Source organism: Rhinoraja longicauda, chromosome 21 (genome assembly GCF_053455715.1).
Source record: "Rhinoraja longicauda isolate Sanriku21f chromosome 21, sRhiLon1.1, whole genome shotgun sequence".
Classification (NCBI taxonomy): Eukaryota; Metazoa; Chordata; class Chondrichthyes; order Rajiformes; family Arhynchobatidae; genus Rhinoraja; species Rhinoraja longicauda.
In genome coordinates, this window is record NC_135973.1 from 26,659,502 (window position 1) to 26,676,572 (window position 17,071).

The window sequence follows — 17,071 nt, forward strand, 5'->3', positions numbered from 1 at the left end:
CGGCCCCCACCCAGGGGTCTGCGGGCTTCCGACGTCCACGCGGCCCGCGCCGGAGCCTCCGGAGACGAGTCGCAGCCGCGCCCGCAGCATCCGCAGGCAGCCAGCGCCGCAGGTGGTGAGTCCGCGCCACGGGCTCTGCGAACCAGAGCCCCAGGTGTTCCCAGGTGAATGGCCGGTGGTAGGCCGCAACGGGAACGGAGACACGACACAGAACAAAGGTCACGTCTCCGTTCTGGAGAGAGAATGTTACAGTTCCCGTTCCCTCCCACCCCCCCCCCAAAACATAACATACAACACTACATCATATTAAACTACAATTCAGACAAAAACAACAAAAAACACAAAAGACAGACGGACTGCAGAAATCGATAAACAGCATTCTCACGTAGATGTCTCTGTTGTCAAGGTGGGAGAGGGCGGAGTGAAGTGCCATGGAGATGGTATCCTCCGTACCCCTGTTCTGGCGGTAGGCGAACTGATAGGGGTCCAGTGTGGGAGGTAGGCAGCCTTTAAGGTGTGCCAAGACCAGCCTCTCAAAGCACTTAGTGATGATGGGAGTAAGTGCAACTGGGCGGAAGTCGTTGAGGCTCGCTGCAGTGGAGTGTTTTGGCACAGGCACGATGGAGGTGGTTTTAAGACTCGTAGGGACAGCTGCTTGGGCAAGTGACAAGTTAAAGATGTCAGTCCAAACATCTGTCAGCTGCGCAGCACAGACCCTGAGGACGCGCCCGGGGATACCATCAGGGCCAGCAGCCTTCCGTGCATCAATCCTGCTCACTGCCGTACACATGTCGGTGGGGGTAAGTGTGAGGTGCTGATGATCAGGGAGCACAGCCTTGATGGCCACCTCTTGATTGTCCCTGTCAAAGCGGCCATAAAAGTGATTAAGCTCCTCAAGGAAGGAGGCGTCGCTGGATGTGGGGATCGAGTTGGTGGGTTTGTAATCCGTGATGGCCTGGATGCCTTGCCACACGCGTCGGGAGTCGGAGTTGTTCTGGAAGTGCTCCTCGATCTTTAGCTTGTAGCTGTGCTTGGCCTTCTTGATGCCCCTCTTCAGGTTAGCCCTGGAAGAACTGTAGGCCCGAGCCTCACCTGACCTGAAAGCGGTGTCATGTGCTTTCAGCAGTAGTCTGACCTCACTATTCATCCATGGCTTCTGATTCGGGAATATGGTAATCCGTTTGAGGGTGGTGACACTGTTAATGGTGGAATTGATAAAATCCAGAACGGAGGAGGTATAAGAGTCAATGTCCGTGTGGGAATCAAGGGTGGCCTGAGCTGCAAACACACTCCAGTCAGCGTTTCCAAAACGCTGCTGAAGTGAGAAGTCCGCTTCGTCTGACCAAACTTTAACTGTCCTCACTGTGGGTTTCACACGTCTGATGAGTGGGGAGTACTTAGGGAGCAGGAACAATGAGAGGTGATCAGACAGACCAAGGTGGGGGAGGGGGACAGCTTTGTAGGCCTCAGCCATGTTTGTATAAACTTTGTCCAGTATCTTATCTGCTCTAGTGGCGCAGGAGACATGTTGATGGAATTTGGGGAGTACAGTCTTCAAGTTGGAGTGATTAAAGTCACCTGCAACAATGAAGGCTGCCTCAGGATTGTGAGTCTGTTGTTTACTTATGGCAGTATGCAGGTCTTTCATTGCAAGCTTAGTATTAGCATCCGGAGGAATATAGGCTGCAGTCACAACAGTAGATGTAAACTCTCTGGGCAGATAAAACGGTCTGCATTTGACCATGAGAAACTCTAGGTTAACTGAGCAGTGACTCTCGATGATGGTAGTGTCCGTGCACCAAGTTTACATAGATGTACAGACCCCCGCCTCTGGTCTTATCGGAGTCAGTTGTTCTGTCCGCTCGGAGTATATGACGCCCCGTTAGCTCAATAGCGCTATCAGGAACGTCGTTGTTCAGCCATGTTTCCGTGAAAATCATGATGTTGCAGTCCTTAATCCAATTGTGGGAGGTAATCCGCAGCCGGAGTTCGTCCATTTTGTTCGCCAATGATCGTACGTTGGCAAGGAAAAGGCTAGGAATTGATGGCCTGTGTGGAGTGAGCTCTAGCCTAGCCTTTAAGCCACCTCGGCATCCACGGCGGTGTTTACGTTCGCTGCGCCGTCTATGGGCGCTTCCGGTCGGCCGAGTTGGCTTGGTACGCTCCGCTGACCTGGCCAGTTCAGGAGCGAAATGGAGTTCGCCTAAAAAGTTGTCATAGTTGCAGGAGCCGATGTTTAAAAGCTCCTGTCGGTTGTATGATAAGTGTGCAAGACTATTCCGTGTGAACAGACATGAGACAAATAAGCAAATTACTATAAAATCGCAGATTCTGGTGAGACACAGGGAGTCGCGATGTGCCCGCGCCGCCATAGCCATAACAATAGATAGGGCGAATGCACAAAGTACTTTTCCCAGGGTAGGGGAGTCTAGAACTAGAGGGCATATGTTTAAAGAGAGAGGGGAAAGATTTGAAAAGAACCTGAGAACAAGCTTTTCACACAAGTTGTGGTTATATGGTATGAATGTCCAGAGGATGGAGTTGAGGCAGATGCAATATCAACATTATAAAAACATTTGGTTAGGTATGGTTTGGAGGAATATGGATTGGTTTGGAGGAATATGGCCAAACACAGGTAAATGAGACTAGCTTAGATGGGGCATTTTGGTCGGCATGAATGAGTTGGTCCGTAGGGACTATTTTCATGCTGAATGACTATAACTATGATTCTAAATCTCCCCTGAGTCCTTCAATGATCCAAGGAATAGATTGCTTTCAGTTTAGGCTTCTAAAGATCCCTTTGTTGACATGACCCTACTGGATCCGTATTGTGCCGTATTTCAAAATGCAATACTGTTTCATGCCCCATGAGTGAATAATGTTGGAGCTTCTCTAAATTGGTTTCAGGTATTTATTCTCTGCTCTAATCTCCTCTTTATCTATTATCCACTCCCCATCCATTCAATCCGCCATGCACACTTTAAAAACTAAAAGGGTTAGACTTGCCATTAAGTACGGTTGCCACACAATGAATACACTGGCAGCTTTTCACCTCCAAGAGTCTTTGAATATTTCAGTATACCTGTGTCATCCCAGTGTTTGCTGCCAAATCATATTCCTTCCTCCAGTCCCATTAACCACAGTTAACAGAATGCTTAACCTAAATTAGATTTTAACTTAAACTTCCAGTGGTTGAGTGAAGCTCCCAATTATATTGATAGCCTTACCTCGAGAGCTCATTTTAGACTTTAGATGTACAATGCGGAAACAGGCCCTTCTGCCCACCGTGTGCGTGCCGTTCAACGATCACCCCATATACTTGCACTGTCCTACACACTAGGAACAATTTACAATATTACCGAAGCCAATTAATCTACAAACCTGCACATCTTTGGAATGTGGGAGGAAAACGGAGCGCCCGGAGAAAACCCATACGGTGACAGGGAGAACATACAAACTCCTTGCAGACACCACCTGTAGTCATGATCGAACCCGGGTCTCTGGTGCTGTAAGGCAGCAACTCTACCGCTGCATCGCTGTGCGCCCCATTTTGTTGGTATTGTTTCTGATCTAACACTCGAGTGCTGTGTTGTTATTTTTTTCTTGGATCTTTTGGCAGAAATGGTGGCCAGGTTTTCTACCACTGTATTGGAATTGTGGGACTTGTTTTATCATGACCGCTGCAGATTCCTTCTTCACTGTGGCCTGATTTCTTTTCTTTCATTTTATTGTTACTTTACACCATGCTTTATGTCTGGTACGCCTGTTGTTATGCAGCCATTTAATAATTTTGGCTTGAATTTAACAATCGCGTCTCTTAGTCCGTTACCCGTAATTTAAACGTTCTGCATCTCCTTACAGTTCCTGGGCTGGGTCGCTCGCTTGGGTTCCTTCCAAAGATGCCACGGCTACGCCTAGTCCACATGTTCCTGTGGTACCTCATTTATGGTCATCCACTCCAAAACACTCCAAAGGATTCGTCCACCAATGCCGATGCACCAGACGGTGATAAAAGAGAGGACTCGTCTTCAGAAGCCCCTGGAGATGCTGTTGCATCTACGTCCAGTGACACTGCAGATGCTGTCATAGAAGTGAACAATTCAACTGCCAGTGGAGAGCCAATGGTGTCTTCCAGTGCCATTGAAATTGGTGACGAACACCAGTGGGAGGAAGAACTTGACCAAATGTTTTTGAAAGAGACTGGTAATTCAAGTTTTCATTTTTCTTTTATTTTTTGGATGTGGATGCCATAAGTGTACGTCCCAAACTACTCTTTGAGTACGCTAGGTGTGCAGATGGCCTAGTTTAGTTTAGTGATAAAGCACAGAAACAGGTCCTTCGGCCCACCGAGTCCGTGTCAACCACAAGCAATATTCATCAGAATCAATCTCCCGACCCAAAACGTAACTTATCCGTGTTCTCCAAGGATGCCTGATCCGCTGAGTTACTCCAGCACTTTGTATACTTCGTAAACTAGCCTCTGCAGTTCTTTGTTTCTTGGAAATAATGGATTAAATGTCCTCCCTTGATCCATAGGTCTTCCATGTGCAAGTCAAACTGAAGAAAGTGAGCTTGAACGATCACTATTGGAAAGAAAACTTGTTTTAATGAAACTTATCATAATACATTTTTAGGATTATGACTAACTTTTGTACTCTATTTCTGCAGTTTACGTGGACGAGGCGTCATGGAAGAGATATATCCCTCCTCTCCCCATTCACAGAGAATTTGGATATGGCTGGGGTCTCATTAGTGACATACTGCTATGTATTCCTCTCTCTATTTTTGTTCAGATAGTACAAGTCAGCCATAAGGTAATGCTGTATGAATTTTGTTCTTGAGTCTATTAAACTACGAAAGATGTAGTCATGCAAATGACTGTCGTAGGTGGCTTCAGTTTTATTTTTGAATGAGTGTTTTGGATGAACCTATATAATTCCTTTGTATATTTAATCAATTAATATAGTAGAAACTCTCTTCCCGATTAGGAATCGATGATTTTCATGGGAAAATGCCCAGTATTTTGTGAATTACATTTTCCCATAATCTGCTTTATGACATTGTTTAATTTCCATTTTAGTTTAACTGAAAAAATAGGATGTGAAGCATTGCGTAAAAACAGCAACGTATAATAGTGGCTCAATGTAGCTCTTTTTGGAATGATACACCCAGTCAGGATATTTTTTACATTCCATCTATCCTCTAGTTTTAACCTGTGAAACATATATCCAAAGTGAAGACATTGATTTTAATCTGACTTCTCTGTTGGTTTCGTTTTAGCTACGTTTCCATTATAGTTTAGGATTAGTAATTGTTTCAATTTCTTAGCACAGTATTTTAGTAGAAAAAACCCAGATGTTGACTAAATACATAAGTTGTGATTAACGTTTGCATAGTCTTTCTCTGGAGTTTTTCATGTTGACTATTTTGTTTGCTACCTCATTTTATCTGTCTTTTTATATAGGTTGAAAATCTAGAAGACTTTTTAAGCGATCCTGTCTCGAAACACACTTTGATCAGGAGCCTGCCACAACCAATGAGGCAGCAGCTTCTTTATAAGCGGTGAGAGCTGTCAGTTTTATTTTCAAAATTCGTATGGATCACTAATTGCAAAGGCTTTCTCACAATCAAGAACTGATTGAATTAGCATTTTTTTAAAACTCATCTAATGTATCCATCACTGAAAGGAAAAAACGTCTTTCAGCACAAGATCTTAGTGAAAATTTTCTGTTATGGGATCCAGTATCAGAATAAACCGCACGCCAGTGGTAGGGAAGCTATTGGAGAGGATTCTTAGCAATACGATTTACCTACACTTGGACTAATTAGGCTTGTCTTTGTCCTGGGCACAACATGATTTACAAACTTGATTGAGTTTTTTGAGGATTTGAAGAAGGTGATTTATGACTGGGGCAGTGAAAGTTGTCTGTGTAGATTGTCGTGAAGTATTTGACCAGGTCTCTCATGGTAGGCTGATTCAGGATATTGCAATGCATGCGATCCACAGTGCCAATCTGGGCAAGTGTGAGGTGTTGCACATTGGCAGTTTAATTGTAAGGGAGAAATATATAGTTAATAGTAAGACCCTTAAAAGTCTATCCACGGTGACTTGGTAGTTTAGATTCAGGACTGGCCTACAAGGAACTAAAGGCAGTGGGTAGAGGTGGACGGGTGTCGTTCTGACTGGAGATCTAAGCCTCGTGGTATTCTGCAGGGTTTAGAGCTGGGGCCACTTTTTATGATATATAAAAAAGACTTTGACAAAAGTGTAGATGGGTTTGCAAGAGATTTTGCAGGAAAGATAAAAATTGTCGATTGCAGATAATGAAGAAGGCTATCAACGGATGCAGTCGGAGTATAGATCGATGACAGATGTGGGCAAAGAAATTAAATTCGAGTTTAATCGAGGCAAGTGTATGGTGTTGCACATTGGCAATTTGAATGTAAGGGGGAAATATAGTGTTAATGGCAGGACTCTTACCAGCATTGATGTACAGTGGGATTTTGGGGTCCAAGTATATCTACCTGAGAGTAACAAAGCAAGTAAAAAGAATGTTAATGTATGGAATGCTTGCCTTCATCGGAGGCTTTGGAGAGGTGCAGAAGTGGCTTACCAGGATGCAGCCTGCTTTAGATGGTATTGGCTATAAGGAGAGTTTGGACAAACGTGGTTTGTTTTCTCTGGAGCATTGGAGCATCTGATAGAAATTTATATAATTACTAGACCAAGTGGACTCGTTGGGTCCAAACCTCTCCTGCATTGGTGCAGCACCCCCTCCTCCCCTTCACCCCTCCCCCATCCCCTTCACCCCTCTTCCCCCCACCAACTCCGCCATCCCCTTCAACCCATCCCCCTCCCCTCCTTCCCTCCTTGGCCCAGCGGTGGAGCCGTTGCCGGGCAGGGAGTGCCCCGGGAAGCGTCCACTGCAGCTTGGCTGCAATCTGCGACGGGGAACGCTGGCGACGGCATGGACCCGTTGCGGGGCAGGGAGCACCTCCCGGGGCCGTGGGTGGGCGAGAGTGGACAGGGAGAAGGCACTGACCTCGGCCCCATTTCTCCTTCTGCGATCGGCGGGGAGCGGCAGGGACGGCCATCTTGTTGGACCCTCTGCCACAGCCTCTGCGGCGCGCTGCACCTTGGGAGGAAGGTCAGACGCGGGGCGCGCCGGGACGGGCGCCGGTCCTCCCGCTGGTCCTCCCGGGGGGGTGGGGGGAGCGCATTTATTAAAGTTTATTAGGTTAATTTTTTTTAAAGTAACAAAAGTGGGTTTATTCACACCACAGGGGAATGGTGAGTAGGGTGGGCCTAAAATTGTCGCGTTGTCCTGTACCGTTTTGGCTGGGTAGAGGGCATGGTACACACATAAACACATACACACAAACAAACCGAGAGTTTTAGTAATAGATAGTGTAGGTAAGGTTAGTTAGAATCTTAAATCACATAGTTTTAAGGTGAGAAGGGGAGTGTTTAAAGGAATGTGTGGGGCAAGTTTTTACAGAGTTTGGTAGGTGCCAAGAACTCGTTGCCAGGTCGATAAGTTTAAGAGGCTATTGGATGGACATATGAATGCCCAGGGAATGGCAGGATATGAATCATGTGCAGGCAGATAACATTATTTTAATTTGGCATCATGTTTGGCACAGACGTCTTGGATGAAGGTTCCTAGAAACATAGAAAATAGGTGCAGGAGTAGCCCATTCGGCCCTTCGTGCCAGCACCGCCATTCAATGTGATCATGGCTGATCATCCAATATCAGTACCCCGTTCCTGCTTTCTCCCCATATCCCTTGATTCCATTGGCCCTAAGAGCTATATCTATCTTGAAAACATCCAGTGAATTGGCCTCCACTGCATTCTGTGGCAGAGAATTCCAGAGATTCATAACTCTCTGGGTGAAAAAGCTTTTCCTCATCTCAGTCCTAAATGGTCTGCCCCTTATTTTTAAATATTCCTGTGTGCTGTACTGTTCTGTACTAAATTTGTGTTAGCTGAAAATATTTCCAGCTAAACGCGACAGGTTTGTAAACATGTTTTAGTTCATATAGAGACACGAGGGACTGCAGATGCTGTAATCTTGAGCAAAGCACCAAGTGCTGCCGGAAATCAGTGGGTCAGGCAGCATCTGTGGAGGGAATGGGTGGAGGGAATGGATGGAGCACGTTTTGTGTCGGAAAATCTGAAGAAAGGTCCCATCTCAAAATGTTGTTTGTCCGTTCCTTCCACATTCCTTCCTTGCCTCACCCACTAGAGTTCCTCCAGCATTTTATGTAGGAAAATAACTGCAGATGCTGGTACAAATCGAAGGTAACACAAAATGCTGGAGTAACTCAGGAGGTCAGGCAGCATAGAAACATATAGAAACATAGAAAATAGGTGCAGGAGTAGGCCATTCGGCCCTTCGAGCCTGCACCGCCATTCAATATGATCATGGTTGATCATCCAACTCAGTATCCCGTACCTGCCTTCTCTTCATACCCCCTGATCCCTTTAGCCACAAGGGCCACATCTAACTCCCTCTTAAATATAGCCAATTAACTGGCCTCAACTACCCTCTGTGGCAGTGAATTCCACAGATTCACCACTCTCTGTGTGAAAAAAAACTTTCTCATCTCGGTCCTAAAAGACTTCCCCCTTATCCTTAAACTGTGACCCCTTGTTCTGGACTTCCCCAACATGGGGAACAATCTTCCTGCAATTAGCCTGTCCAACCCCTTAAGAATTTTGTACGTTTCTATAAGATCCCCCCTCAATCTTCTAAATTCCAGCGAGTACAAGCCGAGTCTATCCAGTCTTTCTTCATATGAAAGTCCTGCCATCCCAGGAATCAATCTGGTGAACCTTCTCTGTACTCCCTCTATGGCAAGAATGTCCTTCCTCAGATTAGGAGACCAAAACTGTACGCAATACTCCAGGTGTGGTCTCACCAATGCCCTGTACAACTGCAGCAGAACCTCCCTGCTCCTATACTCAAATCCCCTCGCTATGAATGCCAACATACCATTCGCTTTCTTCACAGCATCTCTGGAGAGAAGGAATGGGTGACGTTTCAGGTTGAGACCCTTCTTCAGACTGATGTCAGGGGGGGCGGGACCATTTTAGTTGCTATGCACTGCATTCTACAATTGGGTTTGATCATATTCTAAATTTTACTGGAAAACCTAATCCTTTGGATGTTGAGTATCTGTTGGATCTATTAAAGTATCTCTTTCATTAAGCAAAAATATTTATCAACATGTTTTGTATAATGAAAAGAACATGGAGTATTTTCTAATTTCTGAAATCCAATAAATATCAATTATATTAGGTGTGGAAATGCTGCGAGATTCCTGAATATTGAATGCTTGTTCATTGGTAATGACCAACAGTATCTTGAATATAATTATTGCTGATTTTTTGGTGTTGACAGGCGATACATATTTTCCTTCTTTGAGAGTCTGCAACGTCTTTGTTACATGGGGTTGTTGCAGTTCGGTCCAACTGAAAAATTTCAAGAGAAAGATCAGGTAGGCTTTCAGTCAAAGGTCACAAAGTCAGACGTTGCATTGCTGACTCTGAATAAAATGTGTGCCACTTTATGCCCCTCTCTGAGAACCTAGTGACTATTCAGTTTCACATTCTCATCATTGTAAAGTCGCCTTGCTCTTTTCCCAAGGTTTTAAATTGATGTTTCTCTGGTTAATGACCATGCACATTAGCTTACACAATGCACAGCCCAAACTTTCGTAATACTGCTGGGCCATAAAAGACTACACTTCTTTCCTCTAAGGTAGAAAAATGAGTTATAAATCACACTTGGTACTTAATGTTGAATAACGTTCCTTGTGGCAGATTGCTCCAATGACTGAGTTTTATCAAAAAATCTTCAGACATTGGTTTGTTATTGCTACATGTACCCAGATACAGTGAAAACCTTTGTTCTAAGTACTGTCCCGGCAAGCCGTACCAGTAGAGGCATTGGGGACCCTAATTGATCGGACCATCAAAATAGTTGGACCATGACAAACTTATTGGTGACAGTAAAACCTAGGAACTTGAAGCTCTTGGGGTGGCACGGTGGCATAACGGTGAAGCTGCTGCTTCACAGCACCAGAGACCCGGGTTTGATCCCGACTACAGGTGCTGTCTGTACGGAGTTTGCACATCCACCCTGTGACTGTGTGGGTTTTCTCCGGGTGCTCTGGTCCCGCATTCCAAAGACGTACTGGTTTATAGGTTAATGGCCCCTGTAAATTGTCACCAGTGCATAGGATACAAAACTGGGATAGCATAGAACCGTTGTGAACGGGTGATCGATGGTCAGCGAGGACTCGGTGGGCTGAAAGGTCTGTTTCCACACTTTATCTCTAAAATAAACCATCTCCACTTCCGCACCATTGATACTGACTGGAGCCTGTACTCCACCCAGTTGGAAGACCAACCAGTTCCTTCACTTTGCTGATATTGAGGGAGAGGTGGTTGTTTTGACACCATGCTCCTAAGCTCTCCATCTCTTTAGAGAAAGATAATTTTGCATGAAATGATAAGCCTATGTCCCATTTAATAGAAAATAGGTGCAGGAGGAGGCCATTTGTCCCTTCGAGCCAGCACCGCCATTCATTGTGATCATGGCTGATCATCCACAATCAGTAACCCGTGCCTGCCTTCTCCCCATATCCCTTGATTCCGCTAGCCCCTCGAGCTCTATCTAACTCTCTTTTAAATTCATCCAGTGAATTGGCTTCTACTGCCTTCTGTGTCAGAGAATTCCACACATTCACAACTCTCTAGGTGAAAAAGTTTTTTCTCATCTCCGTTTTAAATGCCCCCCCCTTTGTTCTTAGACTGTGGCCCCATGTTCTGGACTTCCCCCAGCATTGGGAACATTTTTCCTGCGTCTAGCTTGTCCAGTCCTTTAATAATTTTATATGTTTCTATAAGATCCCCTCTCATCCTTCTAAATTCCAGTGAATACAAGCCCAATCTTTCCTCATATGATGTTCCAGCCATCCCGGGGATTAACCTCGCTGCACTGCCTCAATGGCAAGGATGTCCTTCCTCAATTTAGGAGACCAAAACTCCAGATGTGGTCTCACCAGGGCTCTACAACCGCAGAAGGACCTCTTTATTCCTATACTCAAATCCTCTCGTTATGAAGGCTAACCTGCCATTAGCTTTCTTCACACCCAGACCTCGTTGCATTTCCCCTTTACCTAATCTGACACCATTGAGATAATAATCTGCCTCCTTGTTCTTGCCCCCACAGTGGATAACTTCACATTTATCTACTTTATACTGCATCTGCCATGCATCTACCCACTCACTCAACCTATTCAAGTCACCCTGCAACCTCCTAACATCCTCTTCGCAGTTCACACTGCCATCCAGCTTTGTGTCATCTGCAAATTTGCCAGTGTTACTTTTAATTCCATCATCTAAATCGTTAATATATATTGTATATAGTTGCGGCCCCAGCACCGAGCCTTGCGGCACTCCACTAGCCACTGCCTGCCATTCTGACAGGGACCTGTTTATTCCTACTCTTTGTTTCCTGTCTGCCAACCAATTCTCTATCCATGTCAATACCCTACCCCCAATACCATTGCCCACTCATCTCCTGTGTGGGACCTTATCAAAGGCTTTCTGAAACTCCAGATATACTACATCCACTGGCTCCCCTTCATCCATTTTACTTGTCACATCCTCAAAAAATTCCAGAAGATTAGTCAAGCAGGATTTCCCCTTCGTAAATCCATGCTGACTTGGACCAATCCTTTTCCTGCTATCCAAATGGGCCGTTATTACCTCTTTAATAATTGACTCCAGCATCTTCCCCACCACTGATGTCAGGCTAACTGGTCTATAATTCCCCGTTTTCTCTCTCGCTTCTTTCTTGAAAAGTGGGATAACATTAGATAACCTCCAGTCCACAGGATCCTGAATCTATAGAACATTGGAAAATGACCACCAATGCATCCATGATTGCTAGAGCCACCTCCTTGAGGACCCTGGGATACAGATCATCAGGCCCTGGGGATTTATCAGCCTTCAATCCCATCAGTCTACCCAATACTATTTCTCGCCTAATGCATATTTCTTTCAGTTCCTCTGTCTCCCTAGATCCTCTGTCCTCTAGTACATCTGGGAGATTGATTGTGTCTTCCTTAGTGAAGACAGAACCAAAGTACCTCTTCAACTCTTCTGCCATTTCCTTGTTCCCCATAATAATTTCACCAATGTGTCTTTAAGGGACCCACATTTGTCTTTGCTACTCTTTTTCTCTTAACATACCTAAAGAAGCTTTTACTATCCTTCTTTATGGTCTTGGCCAGCTTATCCTCGTACTTCATCTTGTCACCCCGTATTGCCCGTTTTGTTACCTTCTGTTGTCCTTTGAAAGTTTGCCAATCCTCTGGCTTCCCGCTACTCTTTGCTATGTCATACACCTTTTCTTTTAGTTTTATTCCATCCCTAACTTCCCTTGTCAGCCACGGTTGCCACGTACTCCCGTTAGAATCTTTCTTCCTCTTTGGAATGAAATAATCCTGCATCTTCTGGATTATGCCCAGAAATTCCTGCCATTGCTGTTCCACCGTCATTCCTGCTAGGATCCTTTTCCAGTCGACCTTGGCCAGCTCCTCTCTCATGCCTTCATAGTCCCCTTTGTTCAACTGCAACACTGACACTTCTGATTTAACCTTCTCCTTCTCAAATTGCAGATTAAAACTTATCATATTATGGTCACTACCTCCTCGTGGTTTCTTTACCTTGAGTTCCCTTAATACAATAGAAAAAACATTTACCTGAGAAATGCCCATTACATTGCTCTGGTATTAAATTGGATGAAAGGAAGCTGAATCCCACTTAATGTTTAGTTTAGTTTAGAGATACAGTGCAGAAACAGGCCCTTCGACCCACCGAGTCAACACTGACCAGCGATCCCTGTACACTAACCCTGTCCTACACACGAAGGACAATTTTATTGGTATCGAAGGCAATCAGCCTACAAACCTGTACATCTTTGGAATGTTGGAGGAAACCAGAGAGGGGAAAACCCATGTGGGTTTAACTAAATCTAACTGAGACATCATATTCTTCTCAAGCACGGTGGCTTGTGATAATTATTCATTATTTAGATGAAACATTGAACCAAAAAAGCTATTGTTTTTGGTCCATTGGACAGGCATTTATGCTTGACCACCTCCAGGCCTCCAATGTTACACAGGTCTGCTGTGGCTCACTCCTCTGGCACTAAGGCAGCAACTCTACCACGGCGCCACTGTGCCGCCTTGATATGTGATGATGATCTGTATAAAATGAAACCTGAGTCTGAAAATTGATCACTGATCATTGATTCTTGTTTTTTAATGATTAGATTTTCGTTTATCTAAAAAAGAATGCCATGATTGTTGATACCACGAGTTGTGATCCTCACTATAATTTGGCCAGAAGCAGCAGGCCATTTGATAATCGTTGCTATGCCCTCAATAGTATGCAAGAGGTAGAAAGCTTCTGGTTCGATCTCATGTGCGTCTGTCTGAATACACCACTGGGTACGTTTTTACTGTATTATAAACTTCTTGCAGGTTAAAAATGTTGGTTGGTTTAATCAAAAGTTTGTTTGTATATGCTGAAACAATAATTTCCCTCAATGTGTTCCAAGTGAGCGGATCAGATCTTGGTTGTCCAGTCTGTCATCTGGTGCCTGGAATTAACCAAGGTCTTTCTATGATCGTGGTCCTGGAGCATCCTGGGGCCCTGCAGCACATCGCAGTGGCAGCAGAAGGTCTGGTAAAGTAAAGACACAAGAAAACGCAGGGGCCGGTTTACAAAAAAAAAGAAACAAAGTGCTGGAGTCTGAAGAAGGGTCTCGACCCAAAATGTCACCTATTCCTTCTCTCCAGAGACACTGCCTGTCCCGCTGAGTTACTCCAGTATTTTGTGTTTTATCTGCTGGAGTAAATCAACAGGTCAGGCAGGCAGTCTGAAGAAGGGTCCCGACCCGAAACGTCGCTTATCCATGTCTCCCAGTGATGCTGCCTGACCTGCCGAATTACTCCAGCACTTTGTGTCTTTTTTTTTGTGAACTGGCATCTGCAGCTCCTTGTGTCTACATATAGAAAAGTTATTTGAGCTCTCAACAAAAATTCCTGATACATGAGTGGAAGATAGGGTTGCAGTGGAAATGAATAACACAATGGACAGCATGGGGAGATCATTTGAGTAACCGGATGCATCGTGTCTTTGGTGATCTGACATGTTCCTGAACATTTACGTTTATTGTTACATCTGTTATTCTTTTTTTGACCACACAGTGTCACCATCTGTCAATATAAAGGGGATAAATGAAAAGGTTTAGAATTTATTCATTGCGATTTCTATGGCAAAGTTTCTAAAGGGGAATCTAAAAAGGGAAATATGCGCAAATTATATGAAATAAACTTTCATTGCTTTTTTTATTTAAAAAAAATCTATATTACAAATTTGAACTTTTGACTCGTAATTCTACCCTCTGTTTTCTGAAATTATTTGGACTGTTTGGTGTTTCTGATTTTTATTTCTCTAGAGAGAGTTTATGAAACAGCTACAAATGACATTGTGTATATGGTAAACTCTGCACTTTAACTGTTTCACAAACTCACAGTTAAAGCCCATCTGTGTAGTATTCCTCTAACACTGTCTAGTTTATTAGTTTAGTTTAGAGATACAGCGCGGAAAGAGGCCCTTCGGCCCACCGGGTCCACGCCGACCAGCGATCCCCACACATTAACACTCCTACACCCACTAGGGACAATTTTTACATTTACCAAGCCAATTAACCTACAAACCTGCACGTCTTTGGAGTGTGGGAGGAAACCGAAGTTCTCGGAGAAAACCCAATCAGATTACGGGGAGAATGTACAAACTCAATACAGACAGCACCCGTAGTCAGGATCGAACCCGGGTCTCCGGCGCTGCATTCGCTGTAAGGCAGCAACTCTACCGCTGCGCCACCGTGCCCTGTCCTCGTGCATTAATCTTTGAAGCAGTGATTACGGCGTGACAAGACCTTTTAAACTCTCGTTTCTGCTAATGAGGGAATCGTTTAACAGAATGAATTTGACCCTCTGGTTGATCCCCAAGGAAGTTTCCCCTTTATTTTTAATAGTGCAAAATTTTTGAGCGAGGTGACAAAAAAAACACTCCCCACCCAGATAATGTGCTACTTGTCAACCATTAAAATGTTACACTGGCACCCAGAGTTAATGTGACTTATCAGTTTTGAGAGGAATCCAGGCAAAGTCTCATTAAGCTCAGCAATCCTCGGCCTCAAAGGAAGCTGTGGAGTCGGCAAGGAACAAAAGGATATGTGGTGAGCAGACTGTACGGAGTTTGTACGTTCTCCCCGTGACCTGTGTGGGCCTTCTCCGGGCCCTCCAGTATTCTCTCACACTCCAAAGACGTACAGGTTTGTAGTTTAATTGGCTATGGTAACATTGTAATTTGGCCCGAGTGTGTGTAGGATAATGCGAGTATACAGGGATCGCTGGTCGACGGGCACTTGGTGGGCCGAAGGGCCTGTTTCCACACTGTGTCTCCAAACTAAACTAAAAAAAACTAAACAGGGAGATGAGTTTGGAAAGTGGAGCAACACCACCTTTCAAAGAAAATGTTTGTAACGTTGTATGTTTATTTTCAGGAGTTATACGGGTTCCTCGCTTAAATAAAAGTGGCCATTCAGCACCTGACGGAACACCTGAAGTGTCTGTGCTTCACTCTGAGATGGAACAGGATGCAACTGCTAAGAACACCGTGGAGAACAAGTGTTCCCTGCTGGAATATGCGACGTAATTATGATTCTAATACGTGCAGTCAAGTCGAAAATATGAAATAGTTTTAATTATTTAAATAAGAGCAAGTAACTCTTGTCCTTATTCGAGTCATTGTTATTCGATAATTCACAAACTAAGTAATTGTATTATTCAATTTGCTTGTTGTTCCTTATCCTTAACTGGATAAGGAGTTCCATGTTTCTACCACTACTCCTACTCTTTCCATCTGTATCCCTGGGAAAACTAGGTCACTAAACCAGGCGGTTTAAGCTAGGGGCGACACTGTGGCACAGCGGCAGAGTTGGTGCCTTCCAGTGCCAAACACCCTGGTTCAATCCTGAGTACAGGTGCTATCTGTACGGAGTTTATACAATCTCTCATGGGTTTTCCCCGTGCGCTCCGGTTTCCTGCAACATTCCAAAGTCATACCAGATTGTAGGTCAATTGGCTCCGGTAAAAAAAAATTGTAAATTGTCCCAAGTACGTGTAGGATAGGGCCAGTGTTCAGGGCTCGCCGATCGGCACGGACTCGGTGGGCCGAATGTCCTGTTTCACCACTATATCCCTAAATTAAACTAAATCTCTTAACTATTTAGCTTGTTATGTTCTCCTTGCCCTGCACTTAACTCCATCTCTTGTATGTTCAAGTTTCCTGCTCTCTGAATTTCCTGCTCTGTTACTCAAACAAGTTTATAAGTGATTGGACCAGAATTAGGCCATTCAGCCCATTGACTCTACTCCGCCATTTAATCGTGGCTGATCTATCTTTCCCTTTCAGCCCCATTCTCCTGCCTTCTCCCCATAACACTTGACACCCGCACTAATCAAGTATCTGTCAATGTCCACCTTGAAACTACTTGCACTCCCCTTGCCCACCTTCCCCTCCCCAGCTCTCTATCTTCTCACTTCCTACATTCTCTCTTTTTGCACTCCCGCCAAACCTACTCCGCACTCTCCATTCATTTTCTTGAAGGTAATGTTTCTCAGAATGATTGACCAGTGCCTCCTTTAGTGATTTCTGCCCTCAACTCCTCCAGGGGTAGTCGGAAGTTGATGGAAGATGGGAAACTTCCGGGTGATGGTCTTGGAGCAGCAGGGCTTGATTCAAGTTTCTTTGGCCATCTGAAAAGAAACTGGATCTGGACCAGTTATATTTTGAGCAATGCTAAAAAGGTAAGCTTGGTAAATGTAAACAGAAGTAAATAGTCTATAACTGATAATAGACAATAGGTGCAGGAGGAGGCCATTCGGCCCTTCGAGCCAGCACCGCCATTCAATGTGA

At 44.6% G+C, this 17,071-nt stretch overlaps 1 protein-coding gene across 1 annotated transcript in view; it reads left to right on the forward strand.

Moving 5' to 3' along the window:
• The window catches only part of gtf3c1 (general transcription factor IIIC subunit 1), a 77,381-nt gene that overhangs the window by 24,693 nt on the left and 35,617 nt on the right, over positions 1-17,071 (forward strand). Inside the window, exons 15-21 of the mRNA XM_078418163.1 lie at positions 3,862-4,203; positions 4,669-4,814; positions 5,465-5,562; positions 9,408-9,504; positions 13,353-13,530; positions 15,657-15,804; positions 16,827-16,962. Of these exons, the coding sequence (XP_078274289.1) occupies positions 3,862-4,203; positions 4,669-4,814; positions 5,465-5,562; positions 9,408-9,504; positions 13,353-13,530; positions 15,657-15,804; positions 16,827-16,962 (1,145 nt within the window). The remainder of the gene's footprint in view (positions 1-3,861; positions 4,204-4,668; positions 4,815-5,464; positions 5,563-9,407; positions 9,505-13,352; positions 13,531-15,656; positions 15,805-16,826; positions 16,963-17,071) is intronic.